General features: G+C 32.8%; 4 protein-coding genes and 1 non-coding gene across 6 annotated transcripts; 3 read left to right on the forward strand and 2 right to left on the reverse strand.

Annotated features, from left to right (window-relative positions):
• The first annotated feature begins 2,778 nt into the window (after positions 1-2,778).
• LOC7485230 (uncharacterized) lies at positions 2,779-5,170 on the forward strand. 2 transcript variants are annotated; one of them, XM_024604442.2, is made up of 2 exons: positions 2,779-4,044; positions 4,673-5,170. In XM_024604442.2, exon 1 carries the CDS (start codon positions 2,877-2,879, stop codon positions 4,002-4,004), a length of 1,128 nt encoding a protein of 375 aa, XP_024460210.2. In that variant the 5' UTR covers positions 2,779-2,876; the 3' UTR covers positions 4,005-4,044; positions 4,673-5,170. The 2 variants fall into 2 exon arrangements, with proteins under 2 accessions (XP_024460210.2, XP_024460209.2); XM_024604441.2 differs by having other exon boundaries at positions 4,697-5,170.
• A 976-nt stretch (positions 5,171-6,146) lies between these two features.
• On the forward strand, positions 6,147-11,672 carry LOC7485229 (uncharacterized). Its single transcript, XM_024603395.2, has 3 exons — positions 6,147-6,211; positions 8,472-8,493; positions 8,625-11,672. Exons 1-3 carry the CDS (start codon positions 6,147-6,149, stop codon positions 11,670-11,672), a joined length of 3,135 nt encoding a protein of 1,044 aa, XP_024459163.2.
• TRNAT-AGU (transfer RNA threonine (anticodon AGU)) lies at positions 7,702-7,775 on the reverse strand. Its single transcript has one exon. It is a non-coding gene; the product is annotated as a tRNA-Thr (tRNA).
• A 5,946-nt stretch (positions 11,673-17,618) lies between the features above and the next one.
• LOC7455670 (probable CCR4-associated factor 1 homolog 7) lies at positions 17,619-18,892 on the forward strand. The gene is made up of 2 exons (XM_002309295.4): positions 17,619-17,827; positions 17,997-18,892. Exon 2 carries the CDS (start codon positions 18,004-18,006, stop codon positions 18,829-18,831), a length of 828 nt encoding a protein of 275 aa, XP_002309331.2. The 5' UTR covers positions 17,619-17,827; positions 17,997-18,003; the 3' UTR covers positions 18,832-18,892.
• A 2,494-nt stretch (positions 18,893-21,386) lies between these two features.
• Positions 21,387-25,225, reverse strand: LOC7485227 (uncharacterized). The gene is made up of 8 exons (XM_002308354.4): positions 24,957-25,225; positions 24,753-24,841; positions 24,349-24,412; positions 23,150-23,227; positions 22,809-22,885; positions 22,627-22,693; positions 22,439-22,546; positions 21,387-21,676 (listed from the first exon to the last, which is right to left on the reverse strand). Exons 1-8 carry the CDS (start codon positions 25,026-25,028, stop codon positions 21,647-21,649), a joined length of 585 nt encoding a protein of 194 aa, XP_002308390.1. The 5' UTR covers positions 25,029-25,225; the 3' UTR covers positions 21,387-21,646.
• Positions 25,226-27,670: the final 2,445 nt, after the last annotated feature.

Consider the following 27,670-nt stretch of genomic DNA (forward strand, 5'->3'; position numbering starts at 1 on the left):
GAGAGGCTGCCTGTCCCCGCCCCAGCTACCATAAAGATGGAATTATTTGTGAGGTTACATGTCAGTCTGTTTAGGACGTGCTACTTGTTGTGGTTGTAATTTTAAAAAATTATTTTATAAAAAATATTTTTAGTTGAGGTTAATTTGAAAAAATATATGTTTGGTTAAAACTGTAGTTGAAATTAAGGTTAAATAAAAAATAATTTAATGTGTTTGGTTAAAAAATGATTTTCAAACTGAGGTTATAAAATAATTAAAAAAGACATATATTAATATTGATAGTTTTTCATTGAAATATTATCGATTTAACTACTGTTATTACATCATAAAATAAATAATATTTTATATAAAATAATTTTTATTGTTCCATTAAACTATCTATAATTTTATCACATACAAAATCCATCCAACAAGAACTATATTTTTTATTGTTTTATAAGCATAAATTTAATAAATATTATTATTATTAAAAAACATGATATATTTAAACATCAAGCTTTTAAAATACAACAATTTTAAATATTATATTTAAAAACATTTTTTAAAACACAATAACTTAAAATATCTGTTTTGAAAGTGTGAAATCAATTATAATGGAAGATATTTTTTTTATCCCATCAGTGAGAGCTAGTCGAAACCTGCAAAAAAATAAAAAAACTCAGCATAAAGATTTGATATTATTTTTCTTCCTTGCCTCTATTATTTTTAGATGGGTTCTATCAATAGCTTAGGGGGTTGTGACCAAGAGGAGCAACTAGCGAAAAGGAGGAGGTCGGCGTGCAGGAGCTACTGAAGGAGATTCTGTCGCAGCTTGGACAGATCGGGTTTGGTTGAAGGTGGAGTTGGTTCTACTATTACATACGTAGTGGCTGTTGTTGCTGACCACAGTGAAGAGGGGAGGAGTTGTTGGCTGTCGGCTGGAGGATGGGAGCTTTTTGTGTTGTTGATGGTGAGGAGTTGCTTGCCGTGAGTTGAAGGGAAGGACTTGGTGTTGACAGTGGATATGTTCTCCACTGTTCACTTTGCAAAGTGAAGAGTGAAGAGTGAGACGTAAAAATACAGAACGTTGGATGAGAAGCATGAAAAAATTGCTATTTTGGATCATCAGCATTTTAAAAAACATTAATGAAATAATATAAAATAATTTTTTTAAAAAAATAACATAGTTTATAGGCGTTATAATTTAAAAATATGATATTTATAGCTTATTGTTATTTAAAATAGTAGTTTTTTTATAAATAAAAAAATATAAAATGGGCAAGAAAGAGGAGAGAGGAGAGAGAAAAAAAACTCGAATGCACATTAAAATTTTAATTATGACACCACTAGTACCATAAGAGAGATCTCAACTAGATTAATCCAACAATACAAAAAAAGATTATCAACGATGACCCGAATGGATCATACTTGTCACCCAAAGATTGTGGGTGGCTCACCTGACTTTGATGACAAGTGTTGTCTATTTGGTCATCGTTGGTGATCTTTCTTAATATTATTGTAGAAGTTGTTATTTTGAATAATGACAAGTTATAAGTGTCGTGTTTCTTAATCGTGACATGTACAAAAAAAATATTATTTCATCAAAAATTTTTATATTTATGCTAATCTGTTAATATTTTTAATTTATTGTGCTAATTTTTTTTAAAAAAAATTCTTTTATCTTTATGAAATTTTTACAGCAATTATGCTCTTTTTTTTCTGTCTTTTTGGACATGGAAGCATACTTTATAACCAATTGCTGCAGCCATGTAAATTTGGTATAATATCAACAGGGGAAAAAATATCATATTCAAATTAACATTGCCACAACAATGTGATCATTCGATTTTGTACTGTACGAAAATATACTCTGCTTGCAGAATTTGAAATCTAGGCATCTACCCTTTATAATTCCAAGCATTTATCTCACGAAATTAGGAAACCATGTGAATCTCTATATATACGTATGAAAACTATTTTCTAGCTCTAATGAGAGGAATCATTGAATAAATTTTAGAAGGAAATCAAAGTTTAAAATAAAAAGAAAAATATTAAAAATAAAATGAGGAATGCGTGTAAAGTGCGGAAAACATCTTAAAAAATTAAAATAATAATAATAATAATTCCCACTATTATAAACTTTCATGAGCCAATATGAACCATTAATTAAACCGGAATGTTTTAGCCATAAATTTATATTTTTTAGCTAAAAAAATTATTTAGACTTGCATAAAAAACCTAAGAGAAAGACTGTTAAAGTTCTAATATTAATGGGCTGGATTAGACAAAACATGGACCGACAAAAATAATTCTTCATGAATTAAATAATTATAAACTCATAATTAAACAAAATCGAGAGAATGTTACCCATAATTAATCGGTGTTGTTCATATCTACTTAAAAAACCTCTAAAAATCCTATGTTCTAAAAATTTTTATAGGTAAAATGCAATAAAACCATATAAACAAGAAAATATTTCAATTTCTTCGAATAAATTCTCAAGTTTTTATTTATTGATCAGATGTTTCAAAAGTCAAGGGAATCAAGCAGTCCATAGCAAGGGATTGGCCCAATTTAAGATCATGGAGTGCTTTGGAGAAGGATAAAAAGAAGCTAGAAAGCCCATTGAGAACAAACCAAATAAGTCCAGTAACTACTCAGACAAGAAAACCGTAGGCCCAATGAACTGCAGCCCGTCAAATCTAACCTGGAAGACAGCAGTTTTGTAAACGACATGTCATTAAGTTGCTCGACGACAATCTTGTCGGTGACTCCGATTGTCCTATAAAATCCCCGTTTGACCTTTCTCTCGATCAAATCTCACTCGCTCTCTTCCCAAAATCATCAAAATAAAAACCCTAGAAATCCCAAAATCCTTGGTCACCTCATCTCCCAAAATGCACACAAAAAGCCATCAAATTTTCATCCAATCCCAAAATCCCCAATTCAAAACCCAAACCCTAACTCTGGACCCAACTCAAACCCTAACCCTCCACAATCTCAAGCTCTCTCTTTTACCCAACAACCAAAACCCCTCTTCTTTCTACTTCACCCTTAATGGAAAACCTTTGAAAGACTCCTCCGTTTTACCAAATCCCCAAATCACCCCCCTCTCCACGCTAATTTTACAAACCCGGCTCTCTGGCGGCGGTGGCGATGGCGGTGCCACGGGGGCAGAGTCCAGGGACTGCTATCTCAACATGTATGCTGAAAAAAAGCCTGATAAAGTAGATCCACATGAGCAACGCCTATCGAAATGGCTTAATTGCTCACTTTCAAATGAGCCCTTGATGCAACCTTGCGTAATTGATCGCCTCGGTAATATGTTTAATAAGGAAGCTTTAGTTGAGGCTTTGATTGGTAAAAAATTGCCTAAAGAGTTTGGTTATATAAAAGGTTTGAAAGATATGATTAACATACAGTTAGAGGTGGTTCCAGGTGAGGGGTTGGGTAATGCCCGATTTCAATGTCCAGTAACGGGGTTAGAGTTTAATGGGAAGTATAAGTTTTTTTCTTTAAAGAAGTGTGGACATGTTTTGAGTGCTAAGGCATTGAAGGAGGTGAAGTCGTCAGCATGTTTGGTTTGTTATAAGGAGTTTGAGGAGTGTGATAAGATTGTGATAAATGGGAGTGAGGAAGAGGTGGAGGTTTTAAGGGAGAGAATGGAAGGGGATAGATTGAAGGTGAAGGTGAAGGAGAAGAAAAGGAAGGTGAAGAATGGGGAAGTGGAGGATAATGGGGAGGAGTTTGCAGGTCATGGCGTGGTGACTTCGCGGTTGAGTGGTCAAAAGCATGGGATTGTTGATGTTAAGGGAGTGGATAAGGTGGCTGGGAAAGTGAAAGGAAATGGGAAGGTTGAGAATGTGAAAGGGGTTAGTAATGGTGGTTCGAAGCGGTTTATGGCGGCAGATATGGTACCAGCTAATGCCACTAAGGAGGTATATGCATCCATATTTACTTCATCACAGAAGAAAAAATTCAAGGAGACATATAGTTGCAGATCCCTTCCGCTTGGTAGGAACTAGCTGTTGAATGTGTATGAGGGCATAGGGCCTCCTTTATGAGGTGATTCTTTGTTCTTCCTAATTAATTGGCTTACAGTTCATTGTTGTGAACATGAAGTATTGATATGTTGACTGGTATTTTCTTGTATTTACCTTGATTGTTTGATTTTAAATCAAACTTGCTCTGTACATTGTGTTTTTCATTATAATATGTTACATATCACAAGTGTTGTTGGCAGATTTCTGTTCATGGTTTGTAGTTTATTGATGATCCGGATGTATTAAGTTCAATAGTGATACCGTTACTGGGCTGAAATTTACTAAGGTTATTGGTGCAACCTGGACAAAAGGTTGGTTAATAGACTATTGATATGTTGGGACTAATATACCCTTGTATTCACTTGATTGCATGCCCCCAAATCAAAATTTCTATGCATGTTCTATTTTTTATCATTAAGTGTTGCACTACCTGTTTTTACAAGTGCTGTTGGTAGATCCCAAGCTATTATGATTTCATTAGTTCTTTTTATTTCTGAGTTCAGAGAGCCAAAATCAGTTACATAGATTCAGATGGGAGCAACGATAGAAAGTTGGATTAATAAAACATTTACCAAGTCAACATTAAAACATTGAGCAAGAGTTCTGTAATTTTTATCTTACTTTGCCTTTATAATTATGTTTAATAATAGTGAACTCTTTTGTTTGAGATGAAGAGCATCAAGTCAATAGACAAATAAGGGCAATCGAAGAGAATGGATCCCATTGAACCTCCATCTTGCTTGGCCTTGATCCCATGACTGAGATCACCCTTGACTGATCTACTGCCATTGGAAAGTTAGCTGCCTATATGCCTATGTACAAAACAACTGGAACCGCTCCTTATCAGTCGCTCCTCGGTGTCTTTGTTCGTTCTTTGTTCTTGCAGTGTGCTACCTTTTCTTCTTGATCAGCCAGGATTATAAAATAATTTTGTTAAATTAACTTTGGCAAAAATATATTAATTTAAAGTGCCAGTTTCTTAAAACTGGATGATAAATTTGAGCTTCACTTTTTCAACATGTAGTTATTTGGGAAGAGTTATTCAATGTTTCCCACATACACCTTCTTTATTCTGACATTCATGTGGGGTTCGTGGATTGCTTTTATAATTGGGCTTTACTTGAATGTGAGAATATTGTTTGTGCCCAGTTGTCTTTATGTGTGCTCTTATGCTGGCATCCTAAACTTCCCCCATAAAATAGCCTGCTTTCGTTGGAAATTCATCCAAATCATGGTTGCTTAGGCCTACACCTCTGAGCTACTGGTTGTGCCTTCCTTTCCTGTAGTTCAAATATTTTGCAAGCTTTCATTTCTGTCTCTTTTAGGGTTTAGTTTTGCACAAAACTTGGAGTTTATTCTGATCAGGTTTGAGGGTTTTGTAAATTCTAAGGGAGGTAAAAGCTTTGTGGAGATGTATAATTTTTTTGCCAATGATTTGGCATGTGTGGTGTGAGAGGAACTCTAGAATATTTCAGGACAAGCAGCTGGCATTTTTTTCTGGCTTCTTATGGTGTTTTGCCACAGCTGTTTTTAGAGATGTCTCTTGAGCAGATGCGCTAAGCGATTGAAAAGCTCTGTAGCTTTGTATCCTTCCTTCTTCAATAAAATTTCAGCCCCTCCCATAAAATTAAAGGTCAAAGATCAGTTTCTTATGGGGGAGATGATGCCTTTGGGAGAGTAAGTTATGGTTTGTAACGTATTGAGTATCTGGGATAAGTTCGGTAGTGATAACTTTGATAGGCTGAAGTCTGCCAAGGATGGGTATGGCAAAGCTTTTTAGGCTGGTGCAGACTAGTTTGGGAGGACTTGATTGAGGGAATTTACCATTTGTTAATTGAGGATACGAATTGTTCTTTTGTTTCTAGTTTCAATAATTTTCTGTTTTCTAGCCCATGGATCACCTGCCAAATTAGTCTTTGTTGGTGGTCACAGGATGATATTAACATTCTGACATTATAAAAACTGTATGATTTGGAAGATGTCTGGTTAACTGTAGTTTAAATGAAATGCCTCAAGGCAAACTTAGTGGGTGTTTGTTTACGCGGTAGCTTCTGCTTTTAAAGCTCACCGCGTAAACATTACGTTTGGTAACATAAAAACTCACCTGCTTTTCATGTGGGACCCATGGACATTTTTGGTGAAACACCGTTTCGTGAGAAGCAGCTGGGAGCTGCTTCTCACGTCTGCAGGTGAATATAATTCACCTGGGTGTCCAGCTAAATATAAGTCACCGTGGCACTGTTCACGTGAACAGTGCCAGGTGCTTTAAAAAAATTATTTTAAAAAAAATATATTTTACTCGAAAAACTAGTGTTTAATATTATTTAGTAACACTACATAAATTAAAAGAGAGATCAATTGATGACGTAACATTTACAGAATTTGATCGCAAGCCCAATTATGTTCTTGCCGGGTCCGATCCAGTTAAAAAAATTCAGTTTTTATTTTTATTTGTAATTGTGTTTTTTTCAAAAAATTAGAAGGAGATCGTTTGATGATGTAACAAAAAATTCAGTTTTTGTTGTTGCGCACTTAAGAAACCATGGAAAATATAGTTCTTGTTGGATATATTTCGTACGTGATGAAATTGCACATAGTTTAATGGAATAATAAAAAATATTTGATATCAATATTATTTATTTCATAATGTAATAACAGTAGTTAAATCTACAATATTTAAATTAAAAACCATCAATATTAATATATATTATTTTATAACCTCAATTTAAAAAGTATTCTTTTAACCAAACACATTAAACTATTTTTTCTTCAACCTCAATTTCAACCACAGTTTTAACCAAACACCTATTTTTTCAAACCAACCTCAACTAAAAGTACTTTTTATAAAACAATTTTTTTCAAACCACAACCACAACAGCTACCGCAATACCAAACACACTCTTAAAAAGAAAAGAAACATGAAGTGACAGCACAGCTATCTGTGTGGATGGATTACGAACCTATTATTAGTACAGTATGGTAACCAGATAGTTCTAGATTTTTTAACCTCAAGTAGTTAATTGCTTGGACGCCCTAGTTCCTTTTCCCCCCAACTATGTTAATATTATGTAGTTTTAAGTTTTAACATATTTCTAGTCGAAACCTTCTTAGGATTCATCTGCCACATGAAGAAATTATGGTTGTGAGTTCACTCTCTTCGTGTGTTTTTGTCTTGCATTGAATTTCGTTTTATGTTGAGAGTGACCTTGTGTGAACACTTGATGCCTTTTAGCGAGGAAGGAGAGTATGACCCAAGCACACTTGAACCTCTTCATTCGAGATCATAACCCAGCAACTTATTGTAATTAGGGAGAGAAAGCTGTGCCACAAATGGGATTTGCTGCAGTTTTTGAAATCTGCTAACTTTGGTCAAATTTGATTAGTGTCATATTTATTTGATGGATGACATTCGAATAATAAATAATAAGTTTTACTAATTTAGTCGCTTGAAGTTGTAGAAAAAAAACCATTTGCAGTCCCCCTTCGCTCAGTTTATAGGCATCTGACGAGAATTTCAGCTGCTTGTGTTCTCTCCCAAATTGTCCTCCATGCATCCGCAAAGTCCATTCGAGAGGTAGCTTCATCATTACCCATTAGTAGAATTGCAAGGTTGAGATAAATTAAAACATGTTTCACATTAAAATAGAAAAAATAAAGGGTGAAGAAAGGCAGCGGTTCCTGCTTTCATTGAGAGTCGAACTCAAGACCTCCCGCTTACTAAACGGGTGCTCTAACCAACTGAGCTATGAAAGCTTGCATGCATCCATTTCTCTGTTGGAAATAGAAATCAAAGGATATCATTGGGTAATAATTTCACTCACCGTTCCCTGTTTTCAAATATGATTTTGGAGTTGGGAATCTATTCTCAAAAACATATTGCAATGTAATTTTAGTTATCCATAATTAATGGACCATATTGTTATTATTATTAAATCTAATTTATCATTAATTTTAGATACAAATATGGTGCAAACCGATTTATATTAATAACTTTGACTACATTTTTAGGAGCCGTTTGTTTTTCAAAGATTTACAAAAATTTATTTAAAATTATTTTTTTATATTTTTAAATAATTTAAATGTGATAATATAAAAAATAATTTTTAAAAAATAAATAAAAAATATTATTTTGAATCAGTGAATCAGAAACACATTATTAAGTGTGATATTTCTTTCCAGGCAAAATCATCTGCAATGCTAATAATTATGCTTGATCATTAACTGCAAAGGATCCTGAGTCCCTTGTAACAAAAGATTCCACAACATATCCACTTAACCTCTCCGCTTTCATGGGGCAATTTGGCTCTGCATCCCAATGCTTTCTTTAAGGCTGTTTTTCTGGAAGAAGATAAAAATATTTGCAAGCCATTTTGTAAAGTCAACCATTGCTACTGGCTACAACCGGTTGCTTTATCTTTTGACTTCCTCAACCATTTCCAAATTCTGCAGTTTAAGATCAAGTGAAGCTGAGGTTTTTTTGTGATTTTCGTTTCTTTTTTCTTGGGATTTTGTTATTTACTTTCGTATGATTTCTAGATCGGTCATGGTTGCTATTTAATTTATCTGCAACTGGATTTCTGCTGTGTTTTCTTTTCTTTTTAGATGAAGATCCAGAATTTGCTTTTGTTTCTTTTGGCCCTGTTAGAGTTTTTCATGATCGCTAGCTTCGCACTTCCTGATGATGACGTGTACCGTATATTGAGTGATCCTGCGGTTACTTTCACTTACAGCAGATTATCTGAAGTTGAAAAGCAGTGCCGCTCTCTCCTGTCGTCAGCTTCTGAACTGAAAACTGATGAAGATACAAAGTTTAGACTTATGGGAGGGCTCGCTTTCAGCAACGGAGATTGGGAGCAGAAAACTGGTGGGGTACCATTGATGCCATTTTTTGACAGTGGCTTGCCAACCAGCTCTACTTCTCTCCCCACTGCCTTGAATTTGGTGTCTTTTGAAGTCAAAGACGTTAGCCAGGTCCAGCATTTTCAAAACACGGTTAGTGTTGGAGGATATTTGGTAATCGGCATATCCAGAGAGAGCTCGTTTGTTCTTGGTTATAACCCAGCGCCAAATTTCATTAGACCTGGTACATCTGCCCTTACATTTGCCTTTGAGGGGCTTTATACCGAGAATGAACAGAATGGAGGGGAACGCAACTTGTGTTTGCTGGGAAAGTCAACAGTCACTAGCGGCATCGGGATTAATGTTCCTTCAGATTTCGCGAATCGCTTTGGTCTAGAAACTGATCAAATCTCACTTGTCCTTCGCTATCCTATGACCTTCAATCTGCGAAATAGAGAAATCCATGGAGAAATGCGTAGCTTAAATGAAAAGGCGAGTCCTAAGTACTTTGATACAGTATACATAACCTCTCAGTTGGGCCATCAATCGATGTATCAATTTAGCTCAACGGTGCAGGCGTCGCCAACTTGTGAGCCATATCCATATTTTCATGATGAGGTGATGGAAGATGGAGTCCAAAAGTTTAGTTGGTCAAAGTTCTGTACTATTCTCGGTCAGGTTTCGTGGGAAGCTCTCAGTGTTTTTCCAGATTATAAACTTGGTGGAAGTTATGTAGAGGACAGAAAATTGACATCCGTCTTATTTGGGAACGACATTGGTGACATGAATTTGAGTTACAAACATATTAAGCTCATATTGCAACATGTCCAATGCAGTCAAGCAACTTCAAATGACAGTCATGGTGCAGAAGTTTCAGCGGTGCTGAGAGTAATTCCTGCAGAAATGTATCCAAATTTAGCACGAACATTGACCGGTCTTTCAGGCTTGGTTTTCAATGCTGAGGGGAGGTGGAATCCTTCAAGCGGGAAACTTTGCATGCTTGCTTGTCGTACTGGAGATGATTCAGAACTCAAAAGATGCACTTTACGGATATCACTCTATTTTCCTCGAGCATTGTCGATCAAGCAGAGGAGTTTAGTGTTCGGAAGCATATCTAACATAAGAGATGGAGTAAGCTCAAACTATCATCTTCTTTTTGATTTAGTGATGCAACCTTCATATTTGAGGAACCCAGTCTATTCGTATTTGTCATACAATTACTCAAAGCTTAGTCCGGCTAGCTCCTTTAAAAAGCGAGCTCAGCGTTTCACTACCCTCAGCCATTCTCTGTCGAGGTATCCCGCTCTAAAAGGAGCAGAATCACGAGCTCAGCTTGATTCGCTCTCCGATGAGCTCCTCGTTGATGGCTGTATTGCCCCTGATCTACCTGATGGTCTTGGTACACGTATCTCCATTCGTATGGAGGTACTTTCGCTAGGTCCACTAATTGGACACTTCCACGAAGATGGTTCAAAGGAGGTTGCAGTCAATACAACAGCTAATGTCACCTTCACCAACAGACAGCTTCTGAATGTCTCAACACATCTTGTTTTCAGAGAATTGAAAGAAGAAACTCGGGAATTTACCATGATATCTTACAGGAATATCTCACAGGTGTTCTTGGAAGGTATATATGATCCAGTTATTGGTGAGATGCATCTTATTGGCTGCAGAAAGGTTGCAATCGGAGGCACTGGTGTAGAAAGGGGCCTAGATTGTTTGATTGAAGTTGAAATTCAGTATCCCTCTGAAAACATGGAACATACCAAAATCACCATCACCAGCCAAAGGGGTCGAGATGATCCCCTATGTTTTGGCCCTGTTAGCTTGCTGACTAACAAAACTCCTTGTCAAGACCACTCACTCTATCGAATGGGTCAAGATGACCCCTTATATTTTGGCCCTGTAAGCTTGCCTCGTTATGAAAACCATACATTGACTGTGGCCTATCGAAGAAATTTTGAAGGGATTCTTCGAATTCTGTTGCTTAGTGGGGTAATTGCAATGACATGGATCCAACTCCATTATATGAAGAAACAAACAAATGTTATTCCTTATGTGTCTCTTGTCATGCTTGCTCTTCAGGTTCTTGGTTATAGCCTTCCATTGCTCAGTGGTGCTGAAATTCTCTTCATATCTTCGTCTTATGATCTTGATTGGTATGGGCTGTTGCCAAAAGTCCTCGACTATGCTGGAAGATTTCTTGTTTTGGTTTCTTTGCTACTCACTTCAAGGATTTTCCTGATGGTGTACAAATATCAGAACAAACCACTTTGTACTTCCAAGATGAAACATTTTTGGGTTCCTCACAATAAACTGGTCCTTCTAAGTACTTCGGCTGTACACACAGGTGTTCTTATATGGCTATCTGTATATGGGCATCGAGACATGCTGTTTCATCCTGAAAATGGTAGCTATAAAACAGGAGCTATTCATGTGCAACAAATTTGGATGAGAATCCTAAAAGATTTTGCAGGAGTTGTTCAAGATTTCTTTCTACTTCCTCAGATCATCAGCAACTTCTTGTTGCAGACAAATGTTAAATCACTGCACAAAGCACACTACATTGGGCTTACCTTGATTAGGCTTGTTCTGCATCTTTACGACTATATCAGCAATCCTTTTCTAGACTCCGAATTCCAAGATTCAGAATTTGCGAGCCCGGAGAGTACTTCTGAGTTTAGAAAGTCTGCGGTTGTAATAATAATGGTTGTGCTAGCAGTAATAGTCCACATCCAGCAGAATTGGAAGAAGCTAAGCCAGTGGTTGGAATTAAGAAAGTTGTCCGATAAGTTAGACGAAGAAGTCTGAGATATAATTACTCCAGAATTGTAATCTTGTTGATTATCATGTTTCCTGCTCAACAGGCATGTTTATGATTATGCAGAACTACATGAGTCATGGATGTAAAATTCCTTTGAGGCATGTCCTTTGAAATTACAGCAAATAAAAACAGAACAGTGATGCACTGTTTACTCCCACAAATAACATTAGGGATGACACTGTTCATTCTACAAAGTTATATTGGCGTAGTTTTCTGTGTCAAAGTATTTTTTTTTTTTTTTGTATACTCTTAACATGTGCATAGGATCGATGATTTTTTGGTATTATATTAAAAATTAATTGTGAAATATAATTTTCAATTGTAATTAAAAAAAATTAAAAGAATAAGAATAAAAAAACAAAAAAAATAAAACAGAGCTGAATGTTGAAAAGGTACATAAAACTACATTTTAGTCCATGAATTCTTAGTTTATGCTATAGTTGGTCCTTGATGTTTATAAACTTAATGTTCTAGTCCTGAACTTTTTTTGTTAGTTTCTCATCCCTAAATGTCGAGAGAGAACAGAGAAAGTCATCGAAAAAATAAAAAAAAAAGGAGGTCGATCAAGCATATTCTAGTCATGAAAAAAGACCAATATTTGTATCAATCCGTTCGTTATGGAGAGAAGAGTTACATGGAGCTGGCTTGGATTCTTTGTCTTGTCAAAAAAAGTAAATCAGAGCTAAAAAAGGTTTTTTTATTGTCTAATTTGGGGGTTTAAGGTTTTTTTATTGTCTAATTTGGGGGTTTTCGACTAATTAAATAAAGTTTTTGGGTTAGAGGGTGTTTAATACGGTCCATATCATATATTTTTAGATGTTGTCAAGTCAAAAAGATTGAAGAAAAATTGGTTTTGGGATCCCAAAACTTGAACCATGATTTTCCATCCATCGTAGGTGACCGAAATTTACAATAGAAAGCAACGTGTCGTTTGCCTATTTGGAAAACATGTCATCTGATCTTTTATAATAAAAAAAACTAGAAAGGATGAGAAATAAAAGCTAACATGCATGCTCTAGCATTCCAAACCCAAGATCATGGCTTTTTATTTTGGGCTAGGCACAACTTGTTCTTGCAAACCTAGGAGCACCTAATCTTTTTTTAAACAAACCTTAACCTTTTTTATTTTAATTTTAGAATAAAATTATCTTTCAAAAAATTTATTGAAATGATAATAATAATAATAAAAAACTAAAAATGAAATGGAAGTTATTATACCCTCACTATTCATTGGAATAGTGAATTGATAAAATTGTCATTGACCTAAGAAAAACTTTGAACTAGCTATTAGAGGCAAGGTGTTATTTTCACCATGATACAATTATTTTTAACAATTTAAGCAGGGTTAGATTAATCATTTTATTTTTTTCACTTTAAAGACAAAATTAACATAACTCTCTCACAAATATTTTTTGTCCTTTTACATTGGTTTTATTGTTAACTTAAAGGTTACTCAGGATATTACTGTAATTGATCATATATTAAATACAGCGAATGGATAGCCTCTACGCCCTTTGGTAGATATGTGTGGAGTCATTCGGCCACCAAACATTGTCTTCCACGATGACGTTTGAAAGGTCTTGATGCCTCTTACCTAATGAGACGACACGTGCAACGAACGCGTCTCTAGTTTGGCATCTCAACCATTTTTTTTTCTTTTTTTTTTCTCTTTCTGCTCATCGAATCTAGTGCTATCCTCTTCAAAAATCCAAACCAACCCCTGTGATTTATTTATCCTTCACATTTGGTCCTTATCCTTTTGATTACTATTTTTTTATTTTCAATAATCTATAAAATTACAAATATTTCTCAATTTCACCCCTACCATTTTTAATCTATAAATAATCTATCAAATCACAAATGTTTTTCAATTGCACCCCTACTATTTTTTTTAATCTTTCAAATTTGATCTTCTTTCTTTCAATTGTTATTTGTTTTGTTTGGGATCATTTTTTAGATTTTTATTTTTTATAATTTCATCATCCTTAGGTTTTTTTCTATTAAATTTGCTCTCTATTTTTTTTTTGTTGCTATCTTTTTTGTTTTGACAAGTTTTTTATATTGATAAATTTTTTCACGATTTCATCCTTTAAAATTAAATTGGTTGACAATTAAACTTTTTGATTGAATTTGGGTCCAAGATTTTATGGATTGCGAGTTTTAAATATTAGATCAGATTTAAAAAGTTTACCTATGTTTGCTTGGGTTTTTTTTTAACTCATGTTTTTTTTATCATTATTTTAGAGTTTTGCTTTGTTATTTTTTATGATTTGCCTTTAATGGGGTTAGTCTCAAGTTCATGATCAGAGTCACCGGTTTCAAAGGTTAACACGAGTTTACTTTTGTTTTTTTAAAATTGATTTATTTCAATTTTGTTCTTCAACATTTGGTTTATTATTAATTTGTCTTCGTACTTTTTTTTCATTTCTTTTATATTGGTTTATCTCGATCATGTGCTCGTGGTCATAGGGTTAACCCAAGTTGACTTCTATTTTTTTATGTTGCTTTTTTTTAATTAAATTTCTTTTTTCGATTTCTTCCTTCTACATTAGGTTGTTCGATAATTGTGTTTCATGATTTTATTTAATTTGCTTTTGAAAGAGGTTAACTTGGTATCACAACTAAGTCAGAGATTTTGAGTCTTGACCCAGGTAGGCTCGGATCAGGTTTTCTCAACCTTTTTTTAATTATTTTTTTTTCTTAATTTTGTTCCTTTAGCATTTTATTTTTCAAAGAATGAACTTTTTTTTTTCATTTTTCTTTATTTAAAGTTATCATGTTCTCATTTGATTTACTAGTAATTGGTCTTTGAAGTTTTTTTCCTTTTTCTTTGTATGAGATTATCCCAATGGTATACTAATGGTTATGGAGTTTGCGAGTTAACCTTGTTTAACTAAGGTTTTTTTTTTTTCAATTTTGTCTTTCAATATTGAGTTGTTTGATAATCTAGATGGGCTTAGGTCGGGTTCTTTCATTGTCATTTTTTTTATCAATTTATTTATTGTTGTATTTTTTTATTCATATTATTTAAATTATAAATTGAATCAATGTCTCGGGTCTCAATTTTTCTTCATAGCATTCTTTTTTTATGTTGAAAAGTTTTTGGCTAACCCACACACCACAAATCTAGTTTAAATAACCATTTAGTTATGCAATAGTTTTCCAGAGCATTAGAACTTTTTATGGTAAGATCAATAATGAGTTTATGATCAATTATGTATTACTCTAATATACATCATTTTTTTTAAAATTTTGATCATTAATATTCACAAAGAATAGAATATCTATTTTTATATAATTTTTTCTAAATATGTTATTATTAGATTTATTTATATAAAAATGATCTATTCATGATTTTTTAAAACTTCATTTCACAATTATAATGATTTTTATTTAAAAAGCAATGCTTCTAATAAAAAAAAATATTTTCATAAAAAAACATGAATAAGAAAATGAAGTTTTTTATTTAAAATTATTGTTTTCTTTTTAATTCAAATCATTAGAATATTTAGGAATGTTTGTTTTAATTGCCTTTAGTTTTATTTGATAAATCATATTGTTCATATTGGGAGTCGAACTCAAGAGCTCCCCCTTGCCAAACGGGTGGTCTATGAAAACATATTCTCCTGCGGTTTATTATACCTTTTAAATATAAAACTCAAAAGCTTTTAGCTGTCATGGTGGACAACACTGGAGCGATACCTTTTTTAATTTTTATTTTAATATTTGAATTTTGCTCTTTTTTCAATTCCATCCTTTCATGTGATGTTAAGAACAAAGATTAGAATAAAAAAATTAAAAAAAAAAACATTAATAGAGCTTTTTTCTTTTTTCTTTTTCTTTTTTTTTCCATGAAAAACATCATTTTCATTCCAATAGTCTTTATTTAGTCATTTTTTGTCCCATTAGTTTAAGAATTTTTTGCATAGGTTCTTTATTTACTTATATTTTACTCTTTGAGTTTTGAGAAATGAGAAATAAAGTAGCTTGAACATTAAAATAAAAATAAAGTGATTAGTTGACTCTATTCTATCAACAAAAAGAGCCGGTCTTGTGACAAGTTCCTCTAAAGTCTTCCACATCACTTGGAAAAAGTAGATGATGATTAAAAATAATTTTTTATTCTATTTAAGTTTGTGTTTTTTATTTATCATTTTTTATTTGGTTCATTTTTTATCCAAAAAAAAGTCCAAATTTATTTTTTTAAAAAAACCAAAACTAGTTTTAGGACAAAACCGATTTTGCTTGGTTTTTTGATTTGGCTCAATTTTTTTTTTTATTTTTTTGGTTTGGGTTCGATTCGGTTCAGTTTTTTCAGTTTTAGGCTTATAAAACCAAAACCAAAACCAAACCGGCCGGTTTTTTCAAAATTTTAATCGGTTTTTTTCACGGTTCGGTTTTTTCAGTTTTTTTTTTTTGTTTTCTCGATTTTTTTCTCCCTCCTAATTTTTTATATTGATTTAAAATTTAAAAAAAAAATTATTGTGCATATCTCTTCCATTTTTTTTTAATATAAACTACAAAAAAATTAAAAAGAGCGCAAATGGCGAGGAGCTTGACAAAGCTCCCAAGAACATTAGAAAGACTGATGGTGGGGGTAAGCTATCGTCCACTCAATCAATCATCCTTGACCCCAATAAAATATTGTGACTCTCTTAATTTCACATCTTTTTTAAGCCAGAAGAAGGATCAAAACTTTAGATCACTTTTAAATTCGAAAGATTGAAGGAGATAGAGATAGATATTGAAGACAAAAACCCATGTTTGGTATTGTAGGCGTTGTTCTGGGGGTGTCAAAAGGGAGAGATTGTTAAGAATGGCGCATCAAGCCTGCCACTACTCTTCAAGGCAATTGAATTAAAGACTTCATTCTTTGGCATATTGAAAGACAGAGAAATATTGAGAAAGAGAAGCACAAGCATGGTCAAATTAAGCGGTGAAGAATCAGGTGCGACAGGGACCGCCACCGCCACCTCCTCCTCCTCCTCAAGGTCTCAAGCTTACCATCGTCTGATCAATCTGCCTACAAAACTCAAATTGCAATCGTCTTCTTGTTCTCAAAAAGAGATGAGTAGAGAGAGATGTGCGAATAAGAAAAAGGGATTTTGGTTTTTCCATCTCTATCAACCAGAGAGAAAGGAAATTGAATTGAAGCTGTAAAAGGGCTACTAGGTGTGTTTTAATTAATAAAAGAAAACTCTAGTTGTTTTGAGAAGAGGAGAAGAAAGATAGATATGGTGGCCGTGTATAAAACCCAAAAAATTAGAAAAATGGCGAGAAAAAAGCAGCTCTTTCTTCTTTTTATTATTATTATTATTTAAAATAAAATTTTTTATTTTTTAAAATTTATTTTTGATATCAGCATTTTAAAACAATTAATAAAAAATAATTTAAAAATAAAAAATAAAAAAAATAAAAATATTTTAAAATATATTTTTAAAATACAAAAACAAAAATGTTATTAATAATAGAAAAATATACAAAAGTTTTTTTTAAAAAAAATAATTAACATCATGTCACTTATATTTTCTTAATAATTAAATGATTTGGATATTTAAAAATCAAACTATCTCATTATGATATTTACGAGGCATCGGTTTCTCAATCATTATTATAATAATGATTATGAAATGATTTGTGACACATTTTCTCTCTTTCAAATTTAATTATTGCTACATATCTGCTTTTAATTTATATTTTTATGATAAAGTTATATAACTTTTCAATTTAGAAATAATAAAGTCATACTACTTGTAATGAATATTAAATATATTTTTTTTTATTTAAAATATTTCTTATATGAAAATATAACGTTTATCCCATGGTTAAAAAAATGTAGAAATAGCTTAATCCGAATATTTGTTTTTTCTTAAAAAGAAAAAAAGAAAAAGAAAAGAAAGAAAGAAAAATCCTGCCTATATATACACACAGACGAGTAACTACTCTCGCAGTCTCAAGTCTCTTTCCATGTCTCTCTGATCCATATCGCAGCGCTTGGAGCATGCTGCCACCCAGCATGTAAGCAGCCAAGCAAAGGGAAGAGCCTTCAGCATTAAAAATTAAAAAAAAAATAGAACCCTATAACTCATTGACAAAACCCTCTGTTTCCCCTCTCCAAGAACATCGTCTTTCATCTCTCAAGGTAACATCTCTTTCTTCAAGTTTAGGGTTCTTAACTTTTGGGTTTCGTTTCTTTGTTTCATTATTTATAGAATTGGGTTTTGTTGTATTTAATTTCCTTTTTGTTAATAATGGGTTCTTTTTCTTGTTTCATATATTGAATCGGGTTCTTGTTTCCTTTTTCTTTTCAGGGTTTGTATGGCCTTGAACTCTAAAATGTCGGTTGTGCATAACAAAGATTTGGTTGTTATCAGGGACGTATGGAAATATAATCTTGAAAAAGAATTCAAATTGATCCTCAATATTGTTGATGATTTCCCATACATTGCAATGGACACTGAGTTTCCTGGCATTGTTTTACGCCCGGTGGGGAGTGTCAAGACTGGCTCTGATTACAACTATCAAACCCTTAAGGCAAATGTTGATCTTTTGAAGTTAATTCAACTGGGCCTTACATTATCTGATGAAAAAGGGAACTTGCCAACCTGTGGAACTGATAAGTATTGTGTTTGGCAATTCAATTTTTGTGATTTTAACCCCAATGAAGATGTCTATGCTAATGATTCTATCGAGCTTTTATCCCAAAGTGGCATTGATTTTGTGAAGAATGCAGAAGTTGGTGCTGATGCTACGAGGTTTACTGAGTTGTTAATGACGTCTGGGATTGTTTTGAATGATGATGTTCATTGGGTTACATTTCATAGTGGGTATGATTTTGGGTACTTGCTTAAGATGCTTACTGGCAAGAAACTGCCTGATACACAAGTAGATTTTTTTAAGCTGATCAAGATATATTTCCCTGTGCTTTATGATATTAAGCATTTGATGAAGTTTTGTAATGGTCTTCACGGTGGGTTGAACAAGCTGGCTGAGCAGTTGGGTGTGAAGAGGATTGGTATTTCTCACCAAGCAGGTTCTGATAGTTTGCTTACTAGTAGCACTTTTATGAAATTGAAGGAGATTTTCTTTAGTGGCTCCCCTGAGAGATATGCTGGTGTTTTGTATGGTCTTGGTGTTGAGAATTGACAGGCTTAATACTTGTTACCAAAAGAAAAATATGAAATAAAATCATTTTTGTTAATCTGCACATATGTTCTTGATTTTCTTTGTTTTGCATGTTTCCTTTTCTGCTCATTTATCGTTCAGTGATGGTATTACCATTCCATATCAGTCTTTGTAGTGATGAGATGATAGGTTCTGTAACTTTGAGGGGCTCATGTTTGGAGGAGGATATATTGATATTCTAAGTGTCCCTCTCTCTGGGACTGGGATTCTTGCATGGAGTCTCTCCCAACCGCTTTTCCATATCTCCTGGGAGTTTTTCAGTATAATGTGGCATTTTAACTCTGATAACAAATGAAGCAGTCAGACCTTTCAATTCTGGACACATTCTAGTTGCTTGATTCTGCTCCAAGTAAGTTCTGATGTTGCGTCCTGTTATTCTTGAACCTTTATCAATCTTATCTTGCTATTTATTGAAGACATTCTTGCATCAATTGTGGCTTACCATCTTTTGCCCCCACTTCATATGCTGATTGAATTCCTGGAAAATTTATGGTGACACTAGACATATGATATGATGTGCTAAGTAGGAGGGAGTATTAGGTAGCGACAGACCTGGTCAAATTGTTTTGAATTGTTGATTGGTCATGTCTATTTGGTATTTCGCTGACTTTCCTTTTGTGTTCTGTAATGGTCTTGCAAGAATTGGGTACTTTTTTCTGCCATGGAGGTGAGGACGGTAGTTCTTGATCTAAAGAAGAAGAGGTAACAGGCAATGAGGGTAACAAAATAAACTAAAACGGAACGGTAAAATCCACAGCGCCAGTTATTCTGGCTCTAGACCTGGTGGCACTGTAGATTGTAATAGTTAAGTTACGATTTTCCCCCTCGTAACAAAACAAAAATTGGCCTCACGGGGGTAATAGGGTCTTTTAGTTTTTTAAACAAGAAAATACAAAATTACTCTTGAAGCCAAAAAAATATAGAGCTGGCGCATAGAAGCTTTAACTTTTGATCAGAGTTATTTTTCCATGGTTTTTGTTTTTAGGTGGGCTAAAGGAAAGATTTGTATTTTAATATATAATAAATATTATTTAAAAATTGGTATATTATTGTTTTCAATTTGATATTATTTTTTGTTTGTTAAAGTTATTTTTATTTTTTATTTCATTTTTCAATTTAAAATTTATAGTTGACCTTTTGTTTTTTTTATTCTTTTAATTGTTATTTTTTGTTATGGGTCTTTTTGAATAATTAATTTTTATTTTATTTTATCCTTCAACGTTTGATTTGTTAGGAATTAAGTTTCTAAGTTTTTTCATGTATAGTACTTTCGGTCTAATAACCCGAGTTACAAGTTTGAGAAGTTAATATGAGTTGATATTTTTTATTTTATTTTATCATTCGACATTATTTAAAAAAAAAATAGATTTGTAGTTTTCTCAATCTCTTTTTTATCGGGCTATTCTGATCTCATTACTTGGTATAATGGTTAGCCTAGGTTGACTCGCCCTTTGTTACCAAGTTATATATCTATCATCCTAATTTGAGTTGACTTTGACTGAATTTGTTTTTTTTTTTATCCAATTTCATCATTTCAAAAGTTTTTTTTTCAAGTTATAATAATCATTTAAAAAATAATAATTTATTTATTATCATTGTTTGTTTTTTTATCATTTAATTAAAAAAAATAAATTTATTAAACTCAATCTAACTATAACCCAAGTAATTATTTATACACACACACACCAATATACTTTATCTAATGAGTTTATTTTGAAAAACAAAACCATGTGAATCTCTATTGGAAAGGTCTGCCTGTGACAGTTCTAGAGGTATGGACACTAATTTAATTTAACTCGATGGATACAAACCTAAGTCAACCCAAATATAATCTAAAATTTTTATTTGTATTATATAAATACACATGTAAAACATTTATATTTTTAAAATTCAATAAAAAAAAATATATATATATATAATACACACATATAAATATTATTATTTTATTTTATTTTATTTTGAACACTAATTAATGTATAGATATACCTACATGATATTCCAAACCCGATAAAAATAAATGTTTGTACTTCTTATTGGATAAATAATAAATAAGATATAAACATGGAGAAATCCAACTCATAAATTGTTATTTTTATTTAGATGATCTAAAATAGCTCCCTATTAGAAGATCTAAAATTACCTCCAACATAACATAAAAGGAGACCGATATAGAAATCAAGAGTCTTCCATAGAAGGGCAGATGAAGAGTGTATCCTCTCTAACTCTATGAACCCCATTGCCATCTTCATTTGAGAGGATGAAAAGACTGCAGAGTTTAGTAAGTTCAACGCAATTTGTACTCGAAAGTGAAGTCCAAGGTGTTTGAAAATATAATAATAATTACTTTTTAAAATACATTTTGTTTAAAAATATATAAAAAATATATTTTTTTATTTTTAAAAAATTATTAAAACACCAAAAAAATTAAATTTAAAAAAATAAAAAATATATATTTATAAAAAAAAAACACTTATAAAATAAAAAAACAAAATGTCTATTCAGTCATGACTAAGATCTTATGTGCAGTGAAAAAAGGATATCGTTTACTTCACATCAACTGAAGTGGCAATAATTGCTTTTACAAGATCATTAAAATTTCCGTGCTTTGAAGAGAATACACAAAAATCAGACAGAAATTGAATAGAGTCACAAGTATAGCTGACAGGATTGCAGGTGAAAATCCTCGTTTGTTGACAAACCAGCTGAAAAGTTCACTATTCGTCACCATGTTGTTGCAGAAGACTGAAGGTTACATGATGAAATATTCGTACAGACATCAACCTAGTCTTGCTTCTCTTCTTAGTACCTGAAATAAAGAAAAGAGAAATGAGAAAAAAGCCGTGACCAGAATGAGGTGAGAAATATCGCAAGCATGGGTCCACCCTCCACTCAACAGAGCAATTTTTTTGAGACCACGAACAACAAGCTAAACTACACGCCAATCTTACAAGCAGTTACAAAAAAATATTGTGCTACGTCACCCAAAGACTTGGCAAGATAACGCAGAAAAGTAAAACTGAAACAAGTTGAAGCTTCAGGGTCCTTTTCAGAAGACAAGGAAAATATTATCCGGACAAGAATATGTAATAAAATGAGTGGCATTACTAGGTGATCTCTAATCAGATATGATCTAATCATCCAACTCAGCCTGCAAGGCTCATGCAGCTCTCAGATAAACCATAGTGGTCTTCACAAGGACAAAACAGATGGGCACAAAGATGTCGGCAACCAAAAAATGCAAGGGTGGAGCAACCAGTAAAGACAATGTCCCTATATAAGTACTTATTTTAAATTTCATTGATTGACCAAAATGGACAGTTCTACTGAACACCTAATGCATACCCTTGCAGTAGTAATATGCAAATGTTAATCCAGTTTCATAACAGGTTATCTGCAATCTTCCAAAAGCAGCAAACTAAAACTTCACATAACATGACAAGTATTCAAGACAGGGTATGAGAAAGAACATTGCAAGAACTGGAATAGAATAGGCAGAATTTAAAGCAAAATCAATCTTTGTTGATCCATTTGCCAAAGTGAATGGGAAAGGAAACAAAGTAATCCTTACCTCTTCAGCAAATTTTATCAAAATGGTCGTCCTAGGTCGTTGCTGGCCCTCCATAGGTACAAAATGAGCTGTTACTACAGCTGGAAAACCTGCACTATCCAAAACACCCTACAAAGGGAAAAGGGAGAAAAAAGCTCATAAGAGATTCCGCCCACCAAAAGGTCGTATGAATTAAATTTAGTACTTACCCTTACTATTCCAGCAACAAATGCCCCACAGTTAAATGTCCCCATGTCCTTTGGAATTGAAATGAATCTACAGCACAAAGACAGTTCAGCACCTAGATCATAACTTATAGCCTCAAATCCAGCTACTTGTGACAGCAATTGTCATATTATTGAACAAAAAAGGGCAATGATATAATTACTACCTGTTGACAAGGAGCTCCTTTTCGCTGATCATGTATTCATCTTCATGTTCAGTGCCTTTCTCAAGGGAGTCAGCTACCTAACATGATAGCAGGAAAGAGACTGGTAAGGTCCAACTTCGAATTTTTCATGAACCTATATTTCAACCATATGTATAGAAAAGGAAATGAAAAGGGTACACAAATAAAGGATTTGAGAAGACAAAAATGGGTAAAACATGCTGAATTGCAGATTAGAAATGGAAATAAAATAATAAAGAAAACACCTTGGTATGACTTTCCATTTTCACATAAAATGTAACTTACGGAGTCATTGAACTTTCAAATACTGCAAATAAACTTACCTTTCCAAATAACACTTTCCACACAGTGCTGTGCACAAAAGACAAAATACCCAACAATCGTGTTTCCCTTCTGTTGCCCTGTAGCATCAAAAGAACCATTGATATAGCACTTGTAGAAACCAAATGCAATGCAAAATAAAGTTCAATGAAGCAAACCTATTGGTCTATTTCCAGAGGGAAGCCAAATTATATTTGTCAAATCATACATAACGCAAGTTTACTCAATAGAATCCTCCTGAGGCAAGCTAGCCAGAGCTCTAGACAACTTAAATCACACCCCTTGTATAACCACAAACTAGTTGCCACAAGGGTGAGAGAGATAGGAGGGAAATGCAAAATGAGATCCTTAGAGAAATGCAAATAAACTACAGTGAATGACCACACCACACCATTGACTCACTGTATGGACAGTGCCTTTATAGCATTTGACTGAATATAAACATCTATGCATAAGCTCAAAGTTTAGCAAGTCACAGATTTCCCAGACAAAAACTAAAGGTTGATGATGTTAAGATAGCTAGCAAAGCAATTTTCTGGATTGATGTCATGATCTAGCTATAACATGTTAAAAGTTATTTTGTAAGTAAATCCATTCAGCATAAAATAAGGTATCAATTCTGTGGACAGCATGAAATTCTAAGTATCCAGTCAGCAAAATGTAGAGCCATTAAAGACATCAAATGTGGAGTGGAAGATCAAACTACTCTAATTTCAGTAATCTAAGCATGCTTTCATGCACTGAAAACGAGAATGGACTGTCACTCCTCTCCCAGCAATTCTAGCACAGGAACATTGATTAAGTAATTCATTATTCACAACTAACCCACAAACTGCAATTCATATCACATGCTACTCACACCCAATTCAAAACCCCAGTCATATACAATCATGGCCACAAACTCTGATCAGAGATACAGATGTATAATGCCTATATTCCTGCTGCCTCTGAAAGAAAAATAAAAAAAATCCAGATAACATAATCACTATATTGGGGGTGGGGTGATGATATAAATATATGTAATGCCCCTGCTGCTTACTGCCAAAGAAATAACTAAAAAGTTTCTAACCGAACTTGTCTACTTCTCATGTGTGTGATTGTTTCAGAGAACGTGTCTAAGAAATTGCATTAATATAGGCATGACCAACAAATTTTTAACTGTGACAGGAGTTCCAAGGAGAACCCTTAGCAATGTGAATACCTTGTCCCTATGACAAAGAAGTTCCAGAACTCGAGCCCCCACAGCATATCCTGCATCCTCTAGCCTGCTCCGTTTCTCACAAAGATTATTATAACAAGTGACAACACCCCGAATACTTGATATAAAAAAAAATTATTAATAGAAGGCCACGTACAACAGTTACGAAATTAAATTACAGGTGTCTAGAGTAAACACTTCTAATTACACTAGTTTCAACCATTCCTTCTTTTTTTCACTTCAAAAACCACACTAAAATTTATTAATTTATATACTAATATGAGATTAAAATAACTGTTTTTTTTCATCAAAATAATCAATTACACATTCTTAACTATATAAAATCGAGCAATTTGCGAGCATAATGGAATTGAAGTAAGAAAATATTGCAAAAACAAGATGTTCACCTTCGCTCTAATTCAGCAATGTTATCAACCTGTGTTTGATTATACTGGACAAGTTCCGAAAACAAAAATGCAAACGCACTCAAACTCACCTGCAAAAAACAAAATCCCTAACAATCAATTGAATGTTCAAGACTTCGAAACAAATGAAAACCACACCAATGTCTTGAGTAGGTTAGAGATCGAAAACTCGAACAAGAAGGTTACCTCTTGTTTGCCTTTGCTGAGAGGTTTTTCGAGGACGTTAGAGTATTGCTTGATCTTGCCTACTCCGATCATGTTTTTTTAGGGTTTGATTTTCTTTCTTTCTACGGGAAATTTTATATATATATATATATATATACACTATGGTCTGTTTGGACTTTGAAAGGTGAGAAATTACAGGAACATGGAGGAGTGGTAATTGGTTGTGCTCTGTTCTGACTTCTGTGTTGCTGCCCCGTTTCGGTTGTATTGAGCTAGCGGACCTCGGGTCTTTTATGGGTCTGGGCCTGTTGAGGTATTTGCATGACCACCATCAAATTTATTTCTATCTATCCACTGCCATTCACTTTAAGTGTAAACATTGTTCTTTGAACAGTGTTTTTACAGTTTTACCCCTCACATCAAAAATTTAACACTAGAAATTGGGGGTATTGAATTTTTTTTATAAAGTATATTATTCATTATCAAATTAAAAAAAAATCTTTTTCTATTTTAATTGCATAGTAAAACGACTAAATAATCAAAACAATTAAAACTATAGTCAAATGACACTTTGGTATTTTTACAATGGTTTTTACATAATTATAATGTCATAAGAAATTTGGTATTTGACTGGCATGAAAATTAAAACGCACAGCGAGATGATTAAAATACAATTAGAAACAAAAAAGAAATTAGCCTTAAGTGGCCATTTTTTCACAAAGATTTTTCATCATTATTTGGTCAATAAGTTGTCGGAGGGTTGGCCACACAAGAATATATATAGTGTTAGGGAGATTACTAACTCATTTAAAAGTGTCTTTATTATCATGATTATAAATAAGAAACAGAATTAACTAACAGTATTTATGACTTTTTAAATGTTTTTTTTTTTTACAAACGCTAATGTTTTTCTAAAATTCAGAATATTCAAGTAATATGGTATTTAATATCTGGATAGTGATTAATCAATGTGTTCAAGAACATAATTTTCTTCTTCTTATTTTGGGAAATACCAAACTAATGGTAAGAACCTAAGTACTTGCAAAAACAATCACATTCAAGAATATTTAAAGACCTTCCGATTATAAAGTCTTCGATGATAGTGGTTGATCAATGTGTTCAATAACATTATTTTCTTCTTCTTAGCTCGGGAAATACCAAATTAATGATAAAAACCTAACTACCTGCAAAAATAGTCCTAATCAAGAGCACTTAAAGATAATTTAATGATAATGTCAATAACTTTATGGAACAGATAATAAATGATTTAAAAAATCCTTAAATTCTAATAATAAATGTGTTTGTTCTTATATTTTAGTATGATCAATAATCTGAAGTATATAGAAGCTATTTAAAGTTGAAAAAGTTTTGACTCTCTTACCTGGATGGTTTATGGGGTATATATAACCCCTGAAGTTAGGGGTGAGCAATTTATCAAAAAACCGATTGAATTAAGAAAACCAGAAAAAAAATAACTGAAAAAACCGAACCGTGAAAAAAACCCGATTAAATCGATTAGAATTTTTAAAAAATTGATCGGTTCGATTCAGTTTCGGTTTTATAAGCCTGAAACCAAAAAAACCAAACTGAATCCAAATCGAAAAAAAACGAGCCAAACCGAAAAAACCGAGCCAAACCTGAAAAAACCAAGCCAAACCGAACCGAAACTGGTCGGTTTGAATTGGTTTCGATTTAAAAAAAATGGTTTGATTACTTTTTTTGATAAAAACCAAACCGAACCGAAAATGATCACTCCTACCTAAAGTCGTCTTTAAGAAAAAGGAAGAACTGAGAAGTCTTATTATTTTAATAGCATTAATGAGGGTAAAATACCTCTTATATATTATTAATGAGAGATAAATATCTATTACATATCATTAATGAATTGTTAAGTGTGGTAGACCCTTATTTTAATAGCATTAATGAGGGTAAAATACGTCTTATATATTATTAATGAGAGATAAATATATATTACATATCATTAATGAATTGTTAAATGTGGTAGACCATTAAGAAATTTATTGCACATCTATAGATGTAGGGAGATCATTACCTTTGATATGAACAATTCATGTAATTAATTTAAATATAGAGCTTTATATTCCTAGATTTTTAAGATCAATTAGACCTGTCATGTAGCCAAACTCAGATAAAAAAGATGACTTATCAGACGCATATTACTTTAGATTTAATTAATGGCTAAATCCAAGTGTATTGGATCTGATAACGTGACAGACCCACAATACATATGATTTTTATTGTCAAATATATAATGCACTGGACTCTTACAAGCTACAAAATATTGAATAAAAAATACCGATTCATCAATTCTCTTATTCCTTCCTTTCTCACATAAGCTTGATTTTTTTTTTAACAATATCAGACTAAGTAAATTGTATCTTTTTAATAGCTCAAACCAAATAAATTTTATATTTTTAAAATTATTCCAAATAAAAATTTTAATTATCAAAACAAATCAATTTAAAACAAACCCAAATCTAAACTATAGTTATTAACAGCTGATTATTTAAAACTTGAGTTGCAGGTGAGAAGTTAACTTAGAACAACTCAACTTTTAACTTTTTAAAAAATTAATTATTAATTTAATTTAATTTAAAATCTAGGTTATAAATTTATTCTATCAACTCAACTCAACTCAACTCTAACTTTTAAACAAAGATATCATGTTGAATACAAAAAAAGATTTTTCCAATAACTCGGCTTGATCAAAACTC

This window comes from Populus trichocarpa, chromosome 6, assembly GCF_000002775.5.
Source record: "Populus trichocarpa isolate Nisqually-1 chromosome 6, P.trichocarpa_v4.1, whole genome shotgun sequence".
Lineage (NCBI taxonomy): Eukaryota > Viridiplantae > Streptophyta > Magnoliopsida > Malpighiales > Salicaceae > Populus > Populus trichocarpa.